The sequence below is a fragment of the Dendrobium catenatum genome, unplaced genomic scaffold, assembly GCF_001605985.2.
Source record: "Dendrobium catenatum unplaced genomic scaffold, ASM160598v2 fragScaff_scaffold_726, whole genome shotgun sequence".
NCBI classification, from domain to species: Eukaryota; Viridiplantae; Streptophyta; class Magnoliopsida; order Asparagales; family Orchidaceae; genus Dendrobium; species Dendrobium catenatum.
This window is the reverse complement of record NW_021319188.1, coordinates 318,572-345,050: the sequence shown is the minus strand read 5'-3', so window position 1 is coordinate 345,050 and position 26,479 is coordinate 318,572. Positions and strand designations below refer to the sequence as shown.

The 26,479-nt window shown below is 36.3% G+C and overlaps 1 protein-coding gene across 3 annotated transcripts; it reads left to right on the top strand.

The window, feature by feature from the left end:
• The first annotated feature begins 402 nt into the window (after positions 1-402).
• On the top strand, positions 403-26,479 carry LOC110098026 (kinesin-like protein KIN-8B). 3 transcript variants are annotated; one of them, XR_002303292.2, is made up of 17 exons: positions 404-1,039; positions 1,112-1,189; positions 1,282-1,398; positions 2,948-3,033; positions 9,821-9,965; positions 10,110-10,205; positions 19,681-19,772; positions 20,109-20,210; positions 20,297-20,443; positions 20,522-20,672; positions 23,200-23,262; positions 23,337-23,573; positions 24,095-24,187; positions 24,266-24,379; positions 24,480-25,055; positions 25,301-25,444; positions 26,074-26,479. XR_002303292.2 is itself a non-coding variant. In XM_020824725.2 (16 exons), the coding sequence occupies exons 1-15, from the start codon at positions 992-994 to the stop codon at positions 25,074-25,076; spliced, it is 2,166 nt and encodes a 721-aa protein (XP_020680384.1). In that variant the 5' UTR covers positions 403-991; the 3' UTR covers positions 25,077-25,078; positions 25,301-25,780. The 3 variants fall into 3 exon arrangements, 2 of the variants coding, with proteins under 2 accessions (XP_020680384.1, XP_020680383.1); XM_020824725.2 differs by lacking the exon at positions 26,074-26,479 and having other exon boundaries at positions 403-1,039; positions 24,480-25,078; positions 25,301-25,780; XM_020824724.2 differs by lacking the exon at positions 26,074-26,479 and having other exon boundaries at positions 25,301-25,780.

The window sequence follows — 26,479 nt, the reverse complement described above, 5'->3', positions numbered from 1 at the left end:
ATTTAAAGCAACTTTTTAGCATAAATATTTTGTTTGAAAAAAATTAGACTAAAAATTGTTTCAAGAAAAAAAAATAAAAAAGCCGGCAAACGAAGCCTAAAAAAGCTATCCAAAATAAGCCTAAATTACTAAATAAATTTACAAGTAGCCTAAATGCCTAAAATAAATTTACAACTAATCCGCCTGCAGTAATTCTTAAAAAAATTAATTGCTTAATTAAATAGGATGACTGCATGCACAGCAGGGCAGGGATCTGAACCACCGACCACTGATACAGAAATTAAGAATGGCATCCCCCGTAATTTAAGTAAATAGCAGTGGCATTTTCCTCCTCGTCACCAACCCCCTTCAAATCACGCACAATCACGTTCGTGTACAAACGTCCAGAAAGGAAGTATTAATCATCTCTTTTATTATTTTCTTATATATATCTTTTTTAATTTTTTAAAGCAACGGATAGCGTCGCCTCGTCGAGTGGATCGCCGGGAGGCGAATCTTGTCGACTGCCGGAACTGCGGCATACATCGCCGGAGACAGCTGAGGTTGTCTCCTCGGCCGCCGTGAAGCCTCCGCACTCATGCATTCCGTTGTTAGATGCCTCATCAGCTCATTGCTGAGTTAATAGCTTCTTGGAATGTAGAAATCAAGAAGACCTGTTGTGGTTGGAAGCCGCGGGATCTTCTGTAAGTGGTAAGAAGTGATAGGCAGGAGTTTCCGATTGTGAGAGGTTTGGAAGTGGGCCAGTGGCGGCGTTGGAGATTTGATGAGTTGCTGGGTTTGAGGTTTGTGGATTCGGAGCTTGATGAGATATTTAGGGTTTGGCGCTTTCTTTGGGTTCTACTCCGATGGATTCTAAATGTAGACGGGGAGATACAAGATGCAGCTGAAAGGAGCAGAGTTTTGGGAGTAGAAATGTAGTGGATTCTTTGTTTGTGCTTTTTGTTTGTTGTGATACGGAGTTTGGTAGCTGGGATTTGTTATTTGATTAGGGATGCCGAGTATTAGAGCTCCTGCTTCGAAGAAAACTGCAACCTTGCTGGTTAGTTCTTGGATGTTTATGTAGGATGTTGAGGTTGGGAGCTTTTTGGCTGATAGTTTTTGTTGGTGATAGGTGGCTGTCAAATGCAGGCCATTGACTGAAGCAGAACGACGCAGAAATAGGAATATTATTCAAGTTATTGATGATAAGGTAGGATGAGCACTTTGCTGTCAAAAAGTTTCACTGATTTTATGCAGTTTCATATGGAATGTGCTGATTGATTCTTTTTCTACTTGTGGCAGAATGTAGTTGTTTTGGATCCGGACTTGTCCAAGGATTACCTTGACAGAATTCAAAACAGAACTAAAGAGAAAAGATACTGTTTTGACCATGTTTTTGGGCATGCATGTACAAATTCGGTATGCAGATTCATGTAATTGTTTGATTTTATTGTCATGGTTTATGTTTTCAATATATTTATTTAACGTCAACATATTGTTTCTTATTATTTGTTTGTATTTCCTTTTCTCCATGTATAATTTTTCTCATAATAAAGAAAGAAATCTTGGTAGGTCGTTTTGTGCTGCCTGTTATTATTGTGTGTGAGAAATTAAGTTGGTAGAGTGATCTCGATCTCGATTGTCTTAGGGTCTAATTGTTTTTGTGTACTAAATGTATGGATTTTGGTTTTTCAAGTTTGGTTTGAAGTAAAACAAATGATAGGTATTTAGGAAATTCAACGTTATATGCCTCATAATGCCTAAAATTAGATAAATATACTAACTATTTTATTTCTTGAAAAATATGTCAGAAAGTTCTATTTGGACCAAAATACCCTTGGAGTTCGAATAGATGCTTGATCCTTATATAAACAACCTTTTGAGAAAGTAGTTGCTTGACCCTTCTTATTCTCCATGCCTTCTTTAAGTTCGACAATTGTCGCTTTTGAGGATTTTATGTTCTATCATGTACACCCTATGATTTACAACTTAAGGGGTTGGAGCCCTTAGGAAATATTCAGGATTTTGCTGTATTCGTAATATAACGATATCATTTTATGAAGAAACCATTTGATCATAGGGCCCCAATCATAACTGCTAGTGCCACCATTTGCTGGTAAAACCTCCTTGTTAGAGGACTTTTTTGAGAACTTGGGCCCAAAATAATTTGCTTTAAATTTTTGTGAATTTTGAAAATAGAGTCCCGTCCAATTAAGATCTTTTATCGGGGGTCTGGGTATGATGTTTGCATTTTGTTACTTGGAATCTTATTGACTTTACCCATTTTTTGATAGAGGATTATGTTCAATGCTTGCATTATTTAAGTTTGTTTAAACATTACTTGCATTACAAATCTTGTCGACTATACCCTTGTATGTAGAGGATTGGTTTGTGCTTGAGATTTATAATTACCCTTTGTAAATACAGTCTCAAGAGTTTGCATTTTCAAAAATAGATTTTTTTTTAATTAAAGACTTTGAAGGTTGTATGCAAACACAAAATAACATATTTTTAGTGAATTTTTCAACTGAGCATTCGGTTATCAGTCTACAATGATGGGAGTGCATTATGTTAGATCACAAGAGTAAAGTTAAAATCATTAGTGATGAATATTGCAGGAAATTACTTGACAGATAAATACGAAAGGTCGTCTCATAAAAATAGACCAAGTATACAGGCGAAGAAGCATTTTGGGTGTCCATCATTGAAAATTTCATATAGAATGCATACATTATTGAATAAAATTTGTCACAAGATACCGGCTTATAAAGTTTTTCATTGAAACTTTTTATCCATGAAAGTTTTCTTGTGTTAAGATTTCTTGTAGAATAAGAAGGCTTTTCAACTTAATTATGCGGACGATGTAATGAAACATTAACTTTCTTCTAAACAAAAAATTTCCATTTATATATCTATACCATTTTTTATTACTAATTTATGTTAACATCATGCTGCCTGGTATTTACAGGATGTGTATAAAGGTGTGCGTTCAACAATTGCTGGGGTCATCCAAGGCCTAAATGCAACTGTTTTTGCATATGGTTCAACTGGAAGGTACCTTTATTTTCCTTAGGTCTTCAAATACAGGATGTGTGGAAGACTGAAAATGACACTTCTTCCATAGTAATGATAAAAAAATTATCTATCGAAGTTTCATAAAAATTCTTATTCTCAATCTCATATAAATGCTGAATGATTTATTATATCCCTATTATGTCTTCCAGTCATAACTCTTTGGGTTGGATATCCTCTGGCTAATTTTTTAAGATGATTTTTATTATACTTACATTCTTTAAGCAATGAATCAACTTCCATTCTTTAAGCAATGAATCATCAACTTTTTCTTCTAAATTTATCTTCTTAAACCCATACAAATAATCTTCAATAACATCATTTTTAATAGATACAACTAAGTTATCACCATAGATAATATGAACTAATTCTTCTGCAATCAACTTCCTCTTATTGAAAACTCAATATACTCTTCCATAAATTGATTAACCAAAGAAGATTTCATCATCAAATTTCTATCAAATTTTCCTAGAAATTATTTTCCATTATTTAGAATGAAACACTTACATCCAAAAATATGAATATGACTACTCTTAGATTTTTTCCCAAAAAATAATTCATATGGGATATTATTTAAAATTGGTCTAAAATAGACTCTATTCATCACATAGCATGTAGTATTAGAAGCTTCTATCTAAAAGTATTTTAGTACTTATATTTGTCCATTATATATCTACTCAATTCAATCAAATTCCTATTTTTTTCTTTTAACAACTCCATTCTATTGGGGAGTTTTAGGAGCTGAAAAAGTGCATCTTATTCCATTTTCATATAAAAAATTAATAAACGTATGGGGTCATTTTTTTCTATGCCTTTGGGCTCCGAAAATTCCCATTTTATCTTGTGTATTCCCGGCCTCTCCGTACCATTCGTCAATTTTATTTTGAGTGTTTGTGTGACGATAACAGCAGAGGGTTTTAACTAAATTAGTTTCGGAGGAATTTTCAGAAGGCAGATTGGGTTTTAGATAAGACACTACCCAGAGATTTCGCCCTAATTTTGTGAGGACTTTTTGATATGAGTTCTGGTTTCCTAGAGGCGCAAGCCCCTAAAGTTAATTACCCCTCCCGATAATAGGAGAGAACTTTCGATTAAGGCTAGTTGTTAAGGATGTCACATAGGTTATGAACCTATCGTATAATAGCAATAATTTTAGGGTTTAAATCTTAGATTTGAATTTTGAAGTTTAGAATTTAGAATTATCACCATAAACTTAAAATTGGTGGTGGGGGGAATGAGGACGAGCCCGATCAAGATCCCATGGTTCCGTCGTCCCGGGTTGTCATGATCCCTGGTCTACTTAGTCAGAGGAGGTAGTCGACCCAACCTGACAGAAGGCACCTTGTCGGCAGCCATGGGTTGCTTTGTCCAAGAATACCTTGTAGAACTGGGTTGGTGTTTGTCTAAGGGGATATATTTGAATCTACCTTAGCTGACAGAGGGCTTGATACCTATCGAATATACCCTATGATTCATCGCTCAAGGGTTTGACGCCTTTAGGGAACATACGGGCTTTGGCCGTGATCATAATATAATGGTGTCATTTTGCAGCAAAACCACCCGATCAGAGGGCACATGCCACGTCCCTGTTGGCAAGAGACTATTTGAGGATGAATCGAAGTGATACACCCAATACGCATTCGCTCTTTGTGAGCTGAGATTAATTTCAAATTTATCACCCCCGGCAAACGGTTGCAGGAAGGGAACAATTTATAGTTTTAAGTTTTTAGATGATAAATTTTATTTCAGAGATTTGATTGTATTTGAGATTTGAGATTTGACCCCTCCGGTTGAGATTTCCGATCAACACGGCCATCATCGTGGTGATTTCAAAGTCACTTGTATTTTCGTAGGATATTGGGATGTATTTTATATTTCAAGTCATGTCGACTCCAATCCTTTTAAAGAGGAGGATGAAACTTGAATATTAGACCCGCACAGTTCTCGAATCGTTGGATTTGGAACTTAAATGTGACGATTGGAGCACATGCGGGTTATTTTTAGTTTAAGTATAAAATATACATTTGACCCTGCGCAGCATTCTCGGTCATTGGTGTTTATACTTTTAACATGTTGACCGGAGCACATGCAGGGTGTAGCATTTGAGTTTAGGGGATCATATTTAATATAAAATGGGCATTTTAAAATTTTTAAATATGATCCATTTAGGCAAATAATTTTATTTCAGAAAAATGCCCAAGATTTCATTTAAGCGCCTACGAACGCCTTCTGTCTGCTTATAAGTAGCTCTAGGAGGCCCGTTGTGCCTACAACTGCTCACTCGCAAGTTAAAACAGTAAGGATATGGCAGAGCATATAAACTTAAAATGTATGCAACAATTCCGCCTATGAGCATCACTAGAGGACTTGTGATGCACACAATAGCTCGCCTGTAGGAAGGGGCAAGTGTCTGTAGTAACAATTGCAAACGATAACAGGTGATCCATCATGCATAGAACAACCTGCATACAAATTGAAATGGCAAATGCGTGAAGAATGCATCATGCACACATATGACCTCTGAGGATGCTGCGCTGGTTAAAAAATGAACTTAAGATTGAGCCCGATCCTATGTGAATAAATAAGAGTCGACACGACTCGAACTGTCAAACAAATATACGGTCTCAATGCTGATTGGGATATTTATTTTATATGTTCATATTAGGCCTTCAAGGTCTAGTCAAATAAAGATTTGCTAATAAAAACATAAAGCTGACGACGAACCCGATCCTTTATCGGCAAGTTGACAGAGTTGACAAGGTTTAACCAATAAAATGAAATTGCACATACGTCACCCCGATGATGGCCTCATTGACAGATAATCTTAATCAGAGGGGTCAAATCTTAAAACCAATAAAAATATAAATTCTTAAAATGAAATCTATCACCTAAAAACATAAAACTAAAACCCATCCACTTTTCGTAATTGTTTGTCAGGAGTGATAAATTTGAAATTAACCTTAACTCACAATTAGCAAATATCATGCGGGTGTATCACTAAGATTCATCCTCAAATATTCTCTTGCCAGCAGGGACATGGCACGTGCCCTCTGATGGGGCGTTTTTGCTGCAAAATGGTACCATTATATTACAATAACGGATAAAGCGTGTATATTCTCTAACGACGTCAAACCCTTGAGTAATAAATCATATGATATGTTCGATAGACACAAAGTCTTTTTTGTCAGCTAAGGTGGATTTAAATGTATCCCCTTAAGACAAACACTATCCCATGTCTACAAGATATTTTTCGACGAAGCAATCCATGGCTGCTGATAAGATGTCTTCTGTCAGGTTGGGTCGACTACCTCCTCTGATTAAGTAGACCAAGGACCATGACAGCCTGGGACGACAGAACCATGAGATCTTGATCGGGCCTGTCTTTGCTGCAAAATGGTACCATTATATTACAATAACGGCTAAAGCGTTTATGTTCTCTAACGACGTCAAACCCTTGAGTAATAAATCATATGATATGTTCGATAGACACAAAGTCTTTTTTGTAAGCTAAGGTGGATTTAAATGTATCCCCTTAAGACAAACACTATCCCATGTCTACAAGATATTTTTCGACGAAGCAATCCATGGCTGCTGATATGGTGATAAACTTCAAAATTCAAATTTAAATTAAAACTCTAAAACTGTTGCTATTATATGTTGGGTTTGCAACCTATGCAACATATCTTACGACTAGCCTTAATAAAAAATTCTCCCTTGTTTTCAGGAGAGATAATTAATTATAGGGGCTTGTGCCTATTGGAAATCAAAGCTCAGATTATAAAGTCCTTGCAAAATGAGAGTGAAATCTTTGGATAGTGTCTTATCTACAAACTCAATCTGTCTTCTGAAAATTTATCCCTTGACCTAAGCTCGTTAAAACTCTCCTTGCCCACATAAACAAACAAGAAAGGGCTGGCGCAGAGAGGATGGGTGAGAAATTTTTGGAGCCCACAATGGAATTGTTATGCCAAATTAAAGCCATATGGTTATGTAAGTACTTGAGATAGGCGATTTGGATGGAAATCCGAGCACATTCAAAAATTTTAACCAATTGTGATTATAAATATTACAAACTACTATGATAGGAAGGTGAGTGTAAATTGATGTCTATAATTTCTCCATTCTTATATGGATGTCACTAGTTTCATTTATAAAAATAACATCTCTAAGTAGGGCTATTAATGAGTTGGCCTAGGGATGGCATGAAAGCAGCTTTATGGATTGCTAAGAGGCTCAAAATCAATTCGTGGCTTAATTTATTCAATTTCGAGCTAGCTTAGCTCGTTTTATGATTGATCTTGGTTTGAAAGACTGTCACATTTGAAAATCAAGCCGACTTGAATGGAGCTTTTTTATTGCAATTTGGCTGAGAATTGCAATAGTAAATGATATAGCATTCCATAAAATCAATCAAGAGCCAGGAACTCTAAAAATATTTACAATAGCCAAAATTATATTTTTCGCAAAATTCACAATACTTGGAAGCGCCCAATTCTCAAATCATAGTAGCCAAAAGATCTAAAGAAAATTGATTTCAAATTATTTTCTTCAATCTAGTTATTCTATAAACCATATTATGAAATGAGTACTCCCATGGAATGTTAAAGAGATGATTAATTGCAGATTTGCAATTACTAAAACTAGTGCAATCCAATAAATGCAATGATCTTACGAAGAAAGGAAAACCAGAAGAAGTGGTGACCAAGCGTGAGACTTGGGAGTTAAAAAAAATAAAAATAATCCTTATAAAGTTAGAAACCACAATCGATGAAGAAGAAGAGGTGAGCGAGGAACATAAGCTATAGCCTAATCATCACTCGCTAGAAAGTAAAGCAAGAGCTAGAAAGTAAAGCAAGAGGGAGCAAAATAGCATTTAAGAAATGGGTTAGGGTTTCTTGGGTATTAAGGAGTCATTGTTACAACCTTCGTGATGCCAACTTTTAAGTTTTGAGAAATCTTTAGTCCTTATAAGTATATTGTTACAAGTTCATTATAGCACTCAACATTTAAAGTGTCAATCATCCTTTGTACTCCATTCTCTTAGATGGGAGAGGTCTATATCTTATAGTTGAAAATGAGTTTGAGAACGTTGATTGGGAATTGGGAATATCCTTTAATTTAATGTCTAAAAAAGTCTTTATATTCATTATGACATCACTAGATGAATTAACTAAAATATCTTATCAATCAATTATGATAATCAAGAGGATGCCAAATTATTGGGAAATTTTTGCTTAGCATTGTTGAGATCATAAATCCCTTACCTTTCAAGCACTTTTTTTAGTACTGATTATGAATCTCAAAGCTCTTAATAGAAGATGAATTGAATTCTTTATGTTATTTGAGGAATCTACTGGTCCTCCTTCAACTTAGAGCGCGCATTTTCTCTTGTTGGACCAAGGACGTCTTGAAATCTCTTGTTGGAATGAATGAACCTTTTCTCTCTACAAGAATGGAAGGAGGATAATTTGCAATGGTGCATCGAAGAGATTGACTGTTGTCTGAAGTGAGTGAAGTGCCAAGTGGAATTCAAGCAAAACTGGCGTGTAAGAAATGTTGTGCCATGATTGGAGAGTGTCAGGTGCCAGGTAGTATACATGAAGGCAGTTTTGTGGACTGTAGACCCTGAGATATATGAATTTTGGGTATAAATGAAGAATGAGAATGTGGAGATCACAATCATGGTTGAGGTGAGGCAAGGGCATCTATGCTTGATAGCGCTCCATGACTCTACAACATGTATTTCACCATTATTTGCCCAAAGGTTGCATGAGATCTCAACCATCTTGATAAAGCACGTCCTATATTCAGTATTGAGAGACTACTATTCGAGGCTGGAAGACCATGCTGAAGTCCTTGACATCAAGAGAGAGCACAAAAGTTACGACAAAGTGTCCTGCAAAGGACTTTCCGTGTGGGAGCCCTTAGAGGCAAACGTAGAGTGGGTCAAGGGCACTCATAATTATTTAATAATCATGTTGTGTTTTTTCCTGCACATACTTGCAGATGATTGCTTGTATTGAAAAAGATTTTGCAATGAAATGAATTTTTTTTAAAATAATTGTTATTCTTGTCCTTTGGCTTTTCACCCCCTTCGACTTAGTGCAATTATCATACAATTTGAGTGAGGAGTGCCTGATTATACTATTCTTTGAGCGAATTAGTGCATGTCGGGGATCAATAATTACTTGTGAAAAGAGGATGTAGTTTTGTTGTAGCGAGAAGCAGATATTTTGTACAGGAAATAAGTACTAACATGCAATTCTAAAATGCATGTATTTTGAAGATATCCAAATAAACAGTCCTTAAATTACTGAATTAATGTGCATACTTGGGTATCAGTAGTAAACTTAGATTTAGGCTGTTTTCGGATCTATAGAATGAGAATTTTTGGGGGAATAGATAAGAGTTTTCTGTTCAGGACTGCAGATTAATGTAGTACTGTACGAGATATTTTTATTAAATTTGAAGTTAATTTTTAGCGCGATTCTTTTCAGGAAGTGGAGTTGATTGCTTTAAATTTTTTTTCATAATATCCATGGCTTTATGACTTCTGTTTGGTTCTTCATTCTTTGTATGTCATTTTCTCTCATCGGTTCGAGTCTTTGTTCCTTTTTTATCTTTTGTTTAACCTTTAAAATTATAGACAATCTTATTTATGATAGCTTAGGTTAGATATAATGACTAAAAGCTTCACATTTAGTTCTGCTTAAAGCGAGCAATTTACTTTTTTCCTCTTTTGAAATATTTTATTCCATGTTCTTATCAGTGGGAAAACTTATACTATGGTTGGGACTCAAAATGATCCCGGACTCATGGTTCTTAGCCTAAACACCATCTTTGAACTTATCAAGAATGATAGGAGTTCAGACAACTTTGAAGTCTCTTGCTCTTACCTTGAAGTGTACAATGAGGTATGCTTTTCATTTCGATATAATCAATGGTTTTGCTTGATTCTTGAATCCCCAAATTAATTTTGAATTGCATTTCATCATCCTTGCCCCATCTCATAAGACAGCAATATTGGCGAAAATATCATATTTTCTGTCCTATTCCAGGTCATTTATGATTTACTTGAAAAATCATCTGGGCACCTCGAACTCAGAGAAGACCCTGAGCATGGCATTGTCGTTGCTGGTTTAAGAAGTATTAAGGTTATTGATCTTTCTGATTAGGATGTTCTTTTGTCAAATTCCTTATGTTATCATTGTTTTTTATTAGTTTAGACTTTGCTGGATCTTGTTGGAAGGCAATTTCTTATGAATTGTATTGATCTGTTACTGACTACTCTAGTTCTCTTACTTGGGTAACGATGGTCTCTCACTGCATCTACAACTCTACCATTCTTTTTCTGTTATTTATATAGTGTCGATCAAATGCAAGTTAATCAACGGGGAAGGATTCTTATAGGGCTTTTGGTTGATTCTATTTTTATGTTCAGGACTATAGAGGAGCTTATAAGTAATGGATTGCAGTTAAATTTAACGGATGGTTGATGTGGATTTAAATATTTAAACATTAAAGTATGATGTCTTCTGGAGCTGAAATTTCCCTGTCAATTTCTTAAACATAATGTAAGTTTCATGGATATGAATTGAAAGCTTCTTGAGACTGCCCCTATCAATCAAAGATGATCACAGGTTTGATGATTGATACGTGGTGTGTCAGCCCAAATCCGGATGACCAAGCCCAACCAAAGGGTTGTGACAGTTTGGTCAGACCTTACCGAATTATCCCAATTGGTACAGTCTAAGCAATGCATCATTGCCCATCCTACTAGGCTGTGAAAAGCCTTATAGAACACACTACGACATGGACACAATATGACACAAACATAGCAAAAATGACATAAAGGTAAACAATATTGCTTTTATAAATTATTGATATAAAATGTATGATTAAAATACCATATACTATTATTTCATTAAAATTATCATGCAATGAATTATAATATCATTGCAAATTATATTCATACTAATTCATAGATAGTTCTCCTATTATACAATACAAAATTTAAGATTATTAGATTGCTAATGAATAAAATCATAAAACCTCATTATTAAAAAGCAACATTAATACATATGTTTTTGAGAGAACCTAAAATATGAAGAAAATCTTAAAAAATTATAATTTCTAGTTCAATAAGAAAAATATAAAAAAAATTCAGAACAATATAATTGAAATAGGGTTAGTGTAGGCAAGTTATAGTCATTAGCGTTTAGTCTTAATTCTTGACTAGAGGAGAGACATGAATAGTTGCTTCTTAGTAGAAAAAGAAGGTCCAATGCTCGTCACCTCTATCTAAAGAGCAACATGTAAAAGTTCAACACCCAAGCAAGTGGGAGATGAATTGATACAAACATTGAATGGTACCTGAGCTAAGGCTAATATTTGTGAATGTTGAAATAGGACAAGTAAAAGGACCAAATGATTGAGAGAAGGAATTGATTTATAAGTTTAATAAGTTTATCAAATGCTGCAAACATTAAATTCTTTAACAAAAACAAGCGAGTGGTTAGGATTGCTTATGGGAACAAGTGGGGTTATATCACTTGGGCTACGATTTATATATTTCGAATAGGAATGATTGAGATGGTCAAAATGAAGACAAACAAGAAGTGAACTTAAAAAAGGCTTTCAATGTGTCCCTTATATATCTTGCACATATTACCCTTTACCCCGATGTAAGGATGCATTTGGCTTATGTCTCTCTCTTATTTGGACCTGAAACATCTTTGATACAATTTTAAGCATGTCAAACACATGTTATGGTGACTCTATAACAATCTAAACTCTTAACTATTGAGGTATTGTCCGCTTTGGCCTAACAGCCTCATGATTTTTTGTCATTTGTGTAACTTCTCAGGAGATCACTCATCCCAGTATTGCTCTAGCACGAGCACACTTAACTGTGGAGTTTCTTAATGAAATCCCAACAATTACACCAAAAGGCATCTAGATGTTTAAGAGTTTAACTTTTTCTACTTAAGGGATTTTACAACCTTCCTCACTTTAGTAGCTGATGTCCTCCTCAGTATCATTATCCCAAAATCATCCATTATGTAGATAGGATTCCTGACCTTACAGATTTAAGTGGTGGCTCATGTCATGTAGCACTTTGGGGTTCAAGAGATGCCCCCATGGCGTAGCACATTATCTTGTATGACACTTAATTCCTATCTTCCTACTAGTTTATTGCTCTGATACCACTCTATAATAGCTCAAACTCTTCATTATCGAGGTATTATCTGCTTTGGCCTAATGACTTCACTGTTTTGTCCCGTTGGTATAACTTCCAAGGAGGTCACCCATCCCAGTATTGCTTCAACACGAGCGCGCTTAACCTTGAAGTTTCTTAATGAAATTTCAACCATTACATCAAAAGATGTTTCGATATTTAAGAGTTTAGCTTCTTTCTACTTATGGGGTTTTACAATGTCAGAGGTGTGTCATGTCTGACTCGTGCCCAACTAGAACCCAACAAGTATTTTGAAGTGTTCATGATTTATAGTCATATCTGCTCGGCCCAGATAGTCTAAGGGATGGATCGGCTTCAACCATTGGTAGAGTTGTGCTGAGCCTTTGGATGAGTGGAAAGGTTGACAAGAGAGAGCAAGTTGGCATACTCAATTTCAAGATAAATTGACCAAAGAAATTCAATTTGACAAAAACATAGAGATGAAACTTAGACAATCTATTGATAAGATTTAATGACCACACTAAAAGTTCTATACAACAGAGTTCAATGAATTAATTATTACAAGATAAGTCCATCTAACTGATAACGCAAAACTAGTCAACTACCGCTCATCGCTTGAAAGGTACCTAAGCCCAACCTATCACTTGAAAAAGCAACAACAAAAGTTAAGATAACCTCATTGGAAAGTGCAGAACGCAAATTAGTAGTTTCATGAACATAGCTATAAAGATGAGTAAGGTAGGTTCAAGAAATTATCAAGTAAATCATATTGGTGTTGAACTGTCTTTCCCCCAGACCTAGGTCAAAGAATTGATCTGGTCAAATTTGACCAGACTAGACCCCAGGACCCATCCCAATGGGTTCAGGGAGTTAAGCCAAGTCTGTCGAGCCCAGACCTAGGCCCTGGGTCAACCTGGTTGACCAAGTAAACTTGGGTTGACCCAAACACCTTCTAATTGATTTCAAATCGATTTCAGAGATCCTTGGCTCAACCTCTCACCTCCCCTGGGCTCCATGGGTCAGACCAAGTCTCTTGAGCTCAGACTCATGCCCTGGGTCAACCTGGTTGACCAAGTCAACCCAGGTTGACCCATTTTGCCCCTTTGAGCCCAAATTAGTTTTAAACCTATTCAAACCTATCCATGGCTCAATCCACTGATCCCTTGGACCTATTTGGCTGGGTTGACTAGGTCAACCATTGACCTGGTTAACCCAAGGCTTAAATAGGTCAAAATGACCTATTTAAGCCCATTAAGAGCCTATCAAGTGCATTTAAGGCCCTTTTAATGGTCCCTTATTCAAATCCCGTGAGAATCAAGCTTAATTCTCTCCAAATCAACTCTTGGTTGAATCTTGGTCGTTCCCTTGGAGTCCATGCATTTAAATACCCATGTTTAGGGTTTCAAAAGGGACTTTTTGGCTAGCTCTCTCTCTCCAGACCTCCTCAAGCCTTGAGATTTGGTGTGAGAGTTTCCACGACCTCCCCTTACCTTTTCCAACCCAAACCGATCACCCCAAGCCGCCGCCGCCGAGTTCTTCGGCGACCCAAGGGCTTGAAATTTCCAAGATGTTTTGCGATCGATTCATCGCATTTCGAAGCACGATTTCTTCTACAACTAGGAGTGTGGACAGTCTATAAGTGCAACACGCCAGAGATCTCCCAAATCTATTAGGTATTTTCGATAAAATCTCAAGCCCTAGATAGAATAATGATCTAAATAACTTTTTGTAAACCGCATATTAAGTCGCATGCTTGGTCCCCCATGATTTCTGTTCATGCCTAGATTTTAGATTTAAAATTTCATAAAAATCTATTGAGTGCAATGTTTAAAATTGCGTATTCGGGTATTGAGGTGTTTTTATTCGTGAGGCGAGGCGTAAGCCTCAAGGCGTTTTGAGGCGTAAGCCTCAAAATCAAAAGATTGCGTAAACATAAAATGATAATTTTTTTATATGCTAATGAGCGAATAATATAAAACATAAAAAAGCACAAGACATGAAGTGAAATCAAAATATCTCAATAATAAGACAACATGAAATATAGTTCAACTCAAAATTCTATCTTTCCCAAATCTCAGTATTTTTTTCATTAACATATAATTCCAATTTCCAACAATAAATAATAATGACATATCACACAAGAACTCATAAGTCATCAGCACTGTAATCACTAAGGGGTTCTTCATTTGTATCATCATTATGGTGAACTACTCTCTCCCCTTCCTCCTTTCCTATAGAGTCCAATGTCAGACATTTACTTCAAGATTTATGTAAATTTTAATATATATAGCGTGAGGCGTAAGCCTTATGCCAGTGAGGCGAGGCGGGATTCAATGCGGGCCTCAACCAAGTTGAGACGCAAGCCTCATAAAAAAAACTCGAGGCGTGAGCATTGAGGCGTTTTTTACTGGAATTGCACAAAGGCGGGCCTCAAGGCCAGCCTTATATTGCGCAATTTTAAACCATGGGATTGAGAGAACGCGCTTATTTTCGTTTCTAGGGTTTCAGATCTCGTGGATTTAAGCTATGGGTGATCTGGACCGTTGATCTTACGATCAAAGGTTTGGATCCTGCCGTTTCGTTCGACCGTCCGACCGCGGGGGCTCTTGGTTGGACCGAGGTTTCGTTCAAACCGATATCAGCCGTTGATTTCCCGCATGGCTTAATCGGACGGACCGCGCGCTCTGTTGACTCACTTAAGAGAGCTCCACATGGGTCTCGCCGCCGCCGTGATCATAGGGCAATGATTAGCGCCGCCACCTGTGTCTGCGGAGCCTGTAGCGTGCTGCCAAGTGTCACCCGCCGGTTGAATTGGTTTTTAAAATATTTTTAAATGTATTTTAAACCAGTTTTTCTTCAATAAATCATTTAAAAATCATTTTAAATCGAAAAAATGTGTATAATATACAGAATTGATCGTATTTTTGTTCTCTTTAATTTAAAATTACTTTCAACTAAAAATGTTATCTATTTTTTTAAATATAATTAAAATAGTGATTTTTGAATTATTTTATTATTATCAATATTGTTATTTTAAGTAAAACCATTTCAATTATTATTATGTTAATCATAATTAGTTTAATAATTATAGTTTTAAATATTTTGTTACTGTTTTATTATTATTACTATTAATGATCTATTATTATTATTATTATTAATTTTCAAAAATTTATAACTAATTGGTTTTGAATTCGTTTTTGATGCATAATATTTTGGATTTTTCAGAAAATTATGAATTTTACTTTAAAAGTATTTTCAGATAACAAATTTTATTTTTTTGTCATATTTCTTGTATTATTTAATATGTTGATTATTTAAGTATTATTTAGATAATTATTATAATAATTATTTTGAAATTACAAATTATTTTCAAACATTTTTAAAATCTCGTTAGGGTGACCAGTGGATCTTCCCTATATGTATTTATTACAAATTGATTTATTTTTAATTACCCTATTTTTCAAAATTTATATATTTATAAGTATTTTAAATTTCTTTAAAATTGCTTATATTTTAAACCTTAATTTTGGGGGATCCACTACTTGTGAAATTTTAAACATAGGTTGTGTATGTAAACAGCATTCACGGAGAGGTGGATTAGTGGGTGATTGAGTCCCAATCATTCACTAATCTCACTGATAAGCGCATTTCCTTTTCTTTTACTATACTTTATATGTGTATGATGCACAAGCACTTAGTTTAGGCTCTCCTAGATCTAAGGGCATGATGTGTTTATTGCTTTTGTGTATCCCTTGCATTGTTACATTGAGGGTTAGTTTAAAACTCAGTTTAAACCTACTCAACGTAGTGGCATCCTAAGGATAATAATTAAGGACCCGTCTAGCGAACTTAGAAAAATTCTAGGGGCTAGGATAGATCACTGATTGATATGAAAAATTCAACATTTAAACTTAATGACATCTTAAACATTCCTGAATTTTCTAGAAATTTTTAGGAGCTTTTAGACCCTTTGATTAACAAACCCTAATTTACCCGTTAATTAGGGCCCGATACCTTTTAAAAATTATAATAAATCCATTTTAACTCAGAAAAATACTCATAATAGCTTGAATTGTTCATAATTTAGTCCTTAATTTGTGATAAATAAGGCTTCTTAGTTTGACCTTAATCTAATCCTTAATTTAACCATAATTGGAAATTACCATTTTGTCCTTTTTAGATAATTAAAAATTATTAAAATTTTTAAATTTTCCCCAAACACTTGGGAACACTTTCTTAGGTCATTCCTGACCTTTGGGGATGATTTCAATCAGTTTGGAGTTGATTTGGATCAAAACCATAAAATCACTCTTAATTAGACAGTTTTAATAATTCATTAATTGCCCAAAACTTTTTAAAAATCATAACTTCGCATAGAAATTTCAAATCCGGCAAACTAAAAGCCTAACTACTCATCTTAAGCCCTAGTATTTATCTAAAATGTTAGAAATCCCAAACCTAACATATCTCCCAAAGTGACCTTTCAGACCCCCTCAACCAGCACCTAGGAGGACCTGAGACTTTCCAAAATTGGCTAATGCAACTTAAATTTTAAATATCACTATTCTAAGCATTAAAAATGAATCAACAAATTAAATTAACTAAAATTAACTCTAACTCACTAATATTTAAACTTTAATTAAAATTTTTTTTTCTGACCTTCAACAGATTCTAACCTTAGGCAACTTGAACTAATCATCTTACATTGGATCTATTCAAAACCACACAAGCCTTATACAGACATAGAATTGTTTGCTAAGGCATCACTTATAGACTTAGGCTAAGCCAATGTTTATTTTTCTATTATGTGCCAGATTTTCTGTGGTTTTATTGCTTGTTGTGAAAAATGAAATTGCTGTGTTTGCTTACTTTTATTGCACTATGGGAATTGATGTGATTGTGCGTTATATCTACCCCTAGGTTAGGAACGATATATTATTTTTCTTGCAGGTGATCATGCTCATGCAGAGCTAAATAAAAGGGGGGCAACTGTCATGATTTAAAAATACTAATGATGTTTTGTGCAGACACTTCAGAATTGCTCAGCCCCCCTAAATAAATGAGGGCTAAATAAAATCATAATCATAACTGCTACAGGTGGACTGCTTAGCCCTCATAAATAAAAGCATGACCAAGTGTGGCTGTGATGAGCATTTTTTTTTACTTTATATATAAATTGCTTGTGATATATCAACTGCTTGGGATTTTTATTAGGATAACCTTGCAGGAGAGTCTAGAATTTATTGCTTTCTATTAATGTAATAATTGTTTGAGTTATGAAAATGCAATTTTGAGTTGGGGTATTCTTATCCAACTCAAATTCCAAAAGAAGAAGACATTCTCAAAGGGGAGTCTTCTTTTATTTGGAAGATCGAGTTTGGATGGCTTTTAAATATCCAAAGAGAAAAGGCAATACCCCTTGAGGGGGGAATTGTCTCTTCGTTTGGATATTCAAGCCACGATGAATCCAAGGAGTCCAAGGAGGAGATATCCAAATAATCCAAGGAGGAGAGATCCAATGAGTCTAAGGAAGAGAGATCTAAGGAGAAGAAATCCAAGAAGACTGGAGACTTGAAGACCCAATATCCCACTCAAAGTCCTTTGCGTCATTTCTAGGTTTAAAAATTCAGGTTGTTGGCAGTGGTGCCCGACCACTTTACTTTTATGCAGACCCTAGGTTGTAATTAAGGGCAGTTGGCTTATGAACATTTATTTGATTAGTTTGATTATTTCAATGTGTTTGATTTATAATTTTGTGCCTCTAGGGTTACCTTCTTTTCAAAGTTTATTGATGACCTGCATGCCGCTTTTGTTTTAGCCTAGATCTCGTTAGGCTCTCTAAGAACTATAAATTTTTCTACTCATAAATAATATTTAAAATTTAAATAACATAGAAACTTAACGAATCCAGGGAATTGTCGGAGTCATTCGAGGTCGCATGCATATTACTGCATTCTTCTCCTTGCTTTGAGACACTTCCCCGCCTGCGGGTAGAGTCCGGATAATCTGGCCTATGAGGATGAGGTGCCGGACCTGGGGAAGTCTAATATCCTTCTAAAAATTATTTTTATAATAAACCTATTTTGAAAAATCTAAAGCATTCATGATTTAGTCCTTCAACTAGCATGCATTGAATTAGAAACAAATTTAATTAAAATTTTAATTTCATTAGCTAGGGGCATTTACCCGACACAAGTACAAGGCCAATTATGAAACTCTCTAGATGTTGGTCTTAACTTCCAAAAACTAAACCACCCATCCATCTTTCATAAATGACTTGACATCATGGTTTTAAATTGATTAGGTGGTTAACTGGCTTCCCAATCCAGGTCGGGATAAGTCTAGGTTTTGCACTGCATTAGCCAGGACGCAGGTATCAGTGTTGTTTATAGAACACTAAACCCAACTTAGATTTAGGATTCAAGGCTACTACATTCAGTCTCGTAGTATGCCTAAATAGTGGGTAAGTTCCCTATTCTTCAGGGACTATAAATATTGCTTATCTGCGTCGCATGGATGACGTCACCTCCATCTTTCTCTTACGTATGTGTTGAATGCTTGATCTTCTTTTCTCCAGTTTCTTCTCACTGCCTTAGTCCCTCCGAATGTTGGTGTGAACCACGCATGTTGACTGAGTCATTTGAGCCCTTTCTGTCCTTATGAGTAGTATTTCCTAGTCTTAGCCCTATGTGTCAATCCCAATTTGGAAAGGCGAGAGTTTTCTCGGGCTCCGGCCTGAGATGTAATTAACCATGGGGGCTTGCACTCGTGGGAAACTGAATTCCACCATCTAATAAACCCCACTTCAAGTTGATGTATCGGGTGGGGGAAACCCGTTGTTTTAATCAGGTCGGGTATATTACTACCCATCGGGGTGCGCTGGAGAGAGCCGCTATCCTCAATGGTCAGTCGTATGCACGATCTAATCTGTCATTCCATCGGCCCGTTTGCGATGAGCGCGGAGGTCTGCGATCATCTCTATCCCTCAGGGTAGGTGCGGCCGTATACCCCTCTGCAATCCTGCAGCCGTAGCGGTGTCCTTTCAGGGGTCCACAATTGGCTCTAAGGAATTTTAAGTATTAATGTTTGGATAAAATATGAAACTTAGAAACCTCAATGACTCGGTTTAGAAATGCTTCCAACATCTATAGATTGAATTTGGGTCCAATGCTTTTCTGAAAGACTTATATAAAATTGTCCACCTCATGGCAATAAATTCCATAGATACCGTCAAAATAAAATTTCAAATTAGGTTCTGAAACGTAGTCCTATTCTTCGATGCTTATGCCATTAGATAACGAAATTAATCATGAAAGGATTACGTGCCTCTTATTTGTATTATTTATTTCTCTTTGGATGCTCTATTTTCAAGTTTACTTTGTAGTTGCCCGGTTTCTTCTTGTCATTTATTTATTAGTCAATTTCCTCAGGTTCAATCAGCTGACAGAATTCTTGAGCTTTTAAATCTTGGAAATAGTAGGCGTAAGACAGAAAGCACAGAGGCCAATGCAACTTCATCACGGTAAGCTACAGAATTATAGCTTATACATTGTTCCTGCCCTTCAAAATTCTAATGATTTGTTAGGGTTTTGAGACCTTTCTTGCACACTGGACAAGATTAACACAGTGCAGAAACATATTAAAGCGTTTTGTATCTTCTTCCCAAGTGAATGTGAATTTTATCTTGCTTTCATGACAATTTATTGAACTTTCTTCACCTGTCCCTACTTCCAATTTGTTGCTGGCTTTCTTGCTGACTTGCCTTGTTACAGGGCATGTAAAAAATAATTTTTGCCATGACACTGGAATTAAACGCTAGTTTAAAGTGATTTTTTATGTCTCTAACTGGCATCAACAGTTCACATGCTGTACTGGAGATAAACGTGAAAAGGAAACAGAAAAATCAAAACCGCAATCAGATTCTGCGTGGAAAGCTTGCACTAGTTGATCTAGCTGGCAGGTTGTGTGATTTCCATGGCACACTTTGTTTTTAAAATTTATTTTTTACCTTTTTGTTTTGAAACCGTGTTGTCATTCAATTTTCAGTGAAAGAGCTTCTGAAACTAATAGTGGAGGCCAGAAACTTAGAGATGGAGCCAATATTAATCGCTCACTTCTTGCTTTGGCAAACTGCATCAATGCCTTGGGAAAACACCAGAAGAAGGGTCTTGCATATGTCCCTTATAGGAATAGGTACCTGGCATGTTTTGCTATACAAGATGAGACTTTTTATTTAGTCTTGACAGGCGTCTTATACCTGGTATTCTGCAGCAAGCTTACTCGGATATTAAAGGATGGTCTTAGTGGAAACTCTCAAACCGTAATGATTGCCACCATATCACCTGCGGATGATCAGTATCATCATACAGTTAATACTCTGAAATATGCTGACCGAGCTAAGGAAATCAAGACACATGTCCATGTAATAGCAGTCATTTTGCTTTTTTTTTTTTTTGGATTTTTGAGTATTTGGACTTCTTCATAGATACTTATTTAATTGAGACTAAAACGCTCATCTTTTTCTGTTATTGATAATCATTTCTTTCTGTTAGCTCAAGTCAATGACGAGGGTAAAGAGAATACTCTCTATTACCGTAGCTGAAGACTTCTTCCTACCGAAATCCGATATCCTTCGATCGAGAAGCATTGTCTTGCTTTAGTTTTTGTAGTCCAAAAATTAAGATACTACATGCTTTCTCATTCAATCAGCTTGATTTCCAGAGTCAACCTGTTGCAATATCTTATGACCCGACCTACATTGTCAGGACGTTTGTCTTGGTGTTACAAAGATGTTCGTTTTCTTATGTGTACTCCAATTTGACTTTAACCATTCTTTTAGAATCTAAAAAATTGCAAAGACAAGGGTTTAAACTATGGCTGCTAGGATTCCCTAGCGTTAGCCATCTTATCCCGTGCCAATGGTTCATGCATGCTGGAAATTATCTTAGTTTCAATAGATGTATTAGTGAAGGATTATGTTTGCTTACATGTGGTTTATAGTTATAGTGATGAGGACATCAGTCAGAGATTTCGACATGTGTATCGTAGTCGGAGTCGTAGATCGACGGCTACGATCCAGAGCATTTACTTTTGATATATTTTGTATTTTATTTATTTTTTGCATTTTATATTTTCCCAGTTTTCCTCTATGGGTAGTGGTTCGCTATTGTAGCCCCGAGGGCACTTGTGTCTTTCTGTTTTTCTTTTATTGATGCCTATATATTAAGGTCTCTTAGCTTTGTAATGGTTAATGATTTGATGAATGAAATTTTACTTTGTTTCTTAGTGATCTCTTTGTGAGTTCATGAGAGTGGAGAAGCCTAGGAGTGGCCAAGGAAATACCCAACAGTTCACTTACGGGTGAGCTCTTGGTTTCTTTTGTTTTCTATTTTTTTTTTATTCTCCTCCTCCCTCATCTCCTCCCCATACGCCGGCAAACCCCTCATCCTCCCTCCACCCGACGCCCCCCCACCCCCTTTGACTTCCTACCCGCCGCCTTCCCCCACTACCCCACGCCGCCGACAACTGCAGCAAACCGGCGGCCGGCAGCCACCCCCACAACTCCCTGCCATCCCCAAGCCCAACCCGCCGGCCACCTTGCTCCCAACATTTGAAATTCAAACTCAAGGGCCTTAATTTCCTTCCTTAAATTAAATCCAAAATAATTAGAAAAGTTTCCTATTGATAATTCAATTAATTAATTGAATTCAAAATCTTTCCTTTTGCTAGAAATCCATTTAGGAAACTTTCTAATTAAATTCAGATTTGATTTTAATCTTTGTTTATTCCCTTGGGGGGCCCACATAATTAAAATAAATTCCTCTCCTCCCTCTTATTTGGCCGGCCCCCTTTATTGGGTCCTTTCTCTCTCCAATCTAAGCTCCAATCACATTTAATTTCCCCCTTAATGCCCACATAAGCCGCCGGCCCCATTGCCTTGTTGGATAAAATTTGAAATTCAAATTAATCTCTTCCCCCGTCTTTGAAAAATCTGAATTTAACTTCAGATTACTAACTCCCACCTGTCTCCCCTCTACCCAAACCGACAACCTCTCTCTCCACCCGCTACCTCTTCTTCCTCTTCTCCTCACTTGTACTCTCTCATCTCTCATGGCAAGCATGTATGACCGATCCTGAAGTCGATTTCTGCCTTGCTTACAACGCCCAAGGAGAGATCGACATTCTCCGTTCTCCTTTCTACGAGCTAGATTGGGAGTACGATGATTCGGTGGAAAGTTACGTCAACCGAATCATCTACTGCCTCGCCGAGACGATTGAACTCCAACAACCTAGAGTACCGTGGGTTCTCACCAGACGACCACCCGTTGTTCCAGCTCCGACTCCCTCCCCGGCGACTAGCACCCTCGGCATCACATGTCTTCTAGTGGCGTCTCTAAGTTTGCTTGCAAGGTTCTTCCGCTAAGCCAATAACTATCAAGAGTGTGAGTGAGGGATCCCAAGGTGAACGATCTAGTTATTAAACTGTGGACTTTGTTAACTTGCCATTTGATTTAGTCATTTATTTGTTGTTGTTATTTTGCAAGTATCCTAGTAATCTCAATTATAATCGCTTATCGTTATTTAGTCCTTTCATGGAATTTTCTGAGATCTAACTTGAAGAAGCATAGCCAAGCAAAGTTCACCTTTTACTAATTTCTTAAAAGCAATTCTTGTTTATCATCATTGTTTCACATCATATAGCATGTAAGCTAATTATAATCTAACACCCTAGGCTACTTTTTTTGCAAGCATTAGATCACAAGATTGTATTGTAATAGCTTGAATTTTCTTTAGCTTCTTAAAATCAAAATTTATTGTAACATAAACCTTGAACATCTAAGGAAATAAATGAAAATTATAATACTCTTACTGCATCTTTGCTTCAGAAATACATGACATATTACCAATAAACAAATATTTTTTAATACTAACTTTGTTCTTTCTTTCAGAAAAACATTGGGATTATCGACCTGCATGTTGCAGATTACCAAAAAATGATAGACAATCTCCAGGTAATACTATTTTTATGAATAACATGAATATGTTCTAATTATTGATAATATATTTTCTAAATTGGTAAGTGTAGGTGGAAGTTTGTCGTTTAAGAAAGGAACTAGCTGAGAAGGAATCTCACGTCAACGTACAATCTGTTGAGAAAAATTCAGATGGTGAGATTTCTTGGCTAAATACTCTAAGCCAGGAAACTAGTGAAAATGTCCAGGAACGCATAAATCTACAGAAGGCATTATTTGAGCTGGAGGAAACAAACCTTCGAAACCGCACTGAACTGCAACACCTAGATGATGCCATCATCAAAGATAAGGTTAGTGATCTCGTATCTCTCAATAATAGTTAAACACTTTACATTGAATCATATATATTTAAATTTCTTGAAAGATTGCTGTACGTAAACAAACCTGCACCTGTTCAAGGCATATTGGTGGCCTCTCGAATCATAATTGCAAGAAACAGTTTAATAAGAAAAACTGTTGTAGAGTACACTCTGACTATATTTATTTATTTATTTATTGTACTTTGGTTGGAGAATATTTTTAATTAATAACTATTTTCAAACCTTTTCTAGTGGTTACTCTTTTATTAATTCTTTGTTCTGATTCCTTGTTTATAAAAGAGGTTGTATACAGCTCTGAAAGTTATCCTGTGTAATTGCTCCTTAATATCTACAGACTACCTGTTTAATAGCATTTTGGGATAATGAACCAAACTTGATTATGATGTTGCATAAACCATGATTTATTCCTCTAGCAAAAACTGGTTGACGAGTAGTTAGTATCTACATTTTCATCTGCTAATTAGTTCTTGGATTGATGTTTTCTTGGAAAGGATGATGCAATTGCTCTAGTGCTGAAATCAAGGAGGCAACTTATTCTTGATAACATACGTGACAATGAAGAGACTGGCACTGTGTACCGGAAGGTTCTTGAGTCTCCTCTGCTGGTCTGTTTTCACATTTTTGTAGCTCCAATGAATGAATATTGAATTCATTTTCTTCAGGATATTGAAGCTAATGAGAAGCATCGTCGCCAGCTTCAAAACATGATAGAGGAAGCCATCAGCAACAATGGAAACAAAACCTACTTGCATATTCTCAGCCAGTACAGGCTTCTGGTAAGAAGAAACCTTTTGATATCCTTGTTTATGTATCAAAAGTCTTAAGCATTGTGAAGAGATGCTGATTACGCATTCAAAACACTCTTAAATAATATAGGGTATGGCCAATACTGAGCTGCAGTTTGAAATAGCCATGCGAGATCAAGTTATACACAATCAAAGAGAAGCACAAAGGAACCTCTGGAACTTGCTCTTGGGATTAGGACTCGGGCAGAAGCAAATATTGGATTTGGCTGCTAAACAAGGAATAACAATAGAAAATTGGACTATCCCTGCTTCTGGATCCCTAAACAAGAAGCCATTATCTTTTCAAGGCATGGTTCAACCTCATGAAAGCAGGCATCGCAATGCATCAATGTCCTGTGTTCTTCAGCATCATCAAGATATCAGCTCTACTGCTTATTTCAATGGTCACTCTGATACGCACACTATATGCCGACATGAGCACCATAGCTCCTATTACCTACTGTCTTCAAACCATTGTTCTCCAGCACATTTGGGCGTGGAGACACAGTGGGCAAGTGAAAAGCCTGTAAAATGTCCCTGTATACCTGGAAAGCTTAATTTAAATGCTTGTGGGTTCTGCCCTTCAATTAGACCACAAGCTTTTCCATGTCGTGAAGATAGTTTCTCATCTCCCTCATACAGCGAAGCGGTTGGGCAGCAATCTAAGGTCAAATTGCATTCTTGCTAATGGTATTTTCATACGTTTTAATCGTACCATGTTTCTTTATTCCCCCTTTTTTTTTGTTATGTTATGTTTTGTTGGAGTTCTATGAGGCACAAAAATATGCTTTTGCAAATTAACCTAGCAAATAGATTTCTGGTTAATGTTTAACTGTAAGATGCCAAAGCATTCTAATCTTTCAGTTGAATGCGTTGTCATTCATGTTTGTTAATTTGCTTGTTTTTTTGCAGGATCCATGCAATGTTGATCTACAGAATGAAATGAAGTTGTACCATTCAGAGAAACAAATTCCACATACATAGACTTAAAAGACAATTTTGGAGAAAATCAATCGTTATCTGGAGCCTTTTCGGTTCTTCTGGGCATCATTTTTGGTGAGTGCTTCATCTACCTGTTCGCATTTGTCCAACTTCATTTATCGAACAGAATGGTCTTGCGTGAGATCTCAATATCTATATTCTGAGAATTTCAAGGTCCACTTTTCAAATCTGTACAGTTCTTTTCTCTCTCTCTCTCTCTCCCCCCCTTTTTTTTTGGGGACATTTAGGCCAATTAAGGCAAACTCACGCACACCACGCATACACAAAGACTCGAATCCAGGACCTCTTAGTTAAAGCATAAGCTCTCAACCAATAGGCCATGATGAGCTGTGTCTCTCTACCCCTTTAAATTTGTATGTTGTTTTATGTAAAGTTAATTTCCTTTATCAACCACAAGCACTCTGTCCAAATATTTATGAAAAATTGGATCGAGTGCAGTCTGTTCACTAAACTGGATGAACCAGAATCTCATCCAGTCTGAACTGGAGAAAATCAGGTTGAGGACAGTTTTTTTACAGCGCTTAGCATGAACTCTGATCTAGTTTTTTGGAACTTGTTTGAAGGTTGAAATTATCCGCATTGTATTAGGCATTAAATTGATGTTTGTGTGAATAGAATACATTTTATTTACAATCAAGCTAATTAAACATTAGAACATCTCAAATTCCTCTATTTTCTGACAGAGTAAGATATGAATTTATGAATGGGGCCGGCTGAACCTGCTGAACTGGTCCCTAGTGACCGGTTCTTGCCTACAGGCGGAGGGCCCAAGGGGGTGGAACCAGGGAGAGGGAGGGGGCAGCTTAGGTGTGGAACCCACAGCTCAATTAAGCATTATTTTTGGAGGGAAAATTTAAATTAAGGGCTGTTTAGTGATTTTGTATTTATCCTCTTTGTTTTAATTAGTTTCTCTTGGTGGGTTAGGATTCCATCTTGATTTTGAATCTTAAATTGAGATCTCGTGTGGTGCTTGGGCTCTAGTCTTTAGCTAGAGATTTGGAGAGTTGGTTCTTCCTCTTGAATTGAAGATCCGTGTAACCTTGTGTTATTATTCTTCTTCTTCTAGTGAATTTTAAGTGTTTTCTCTCA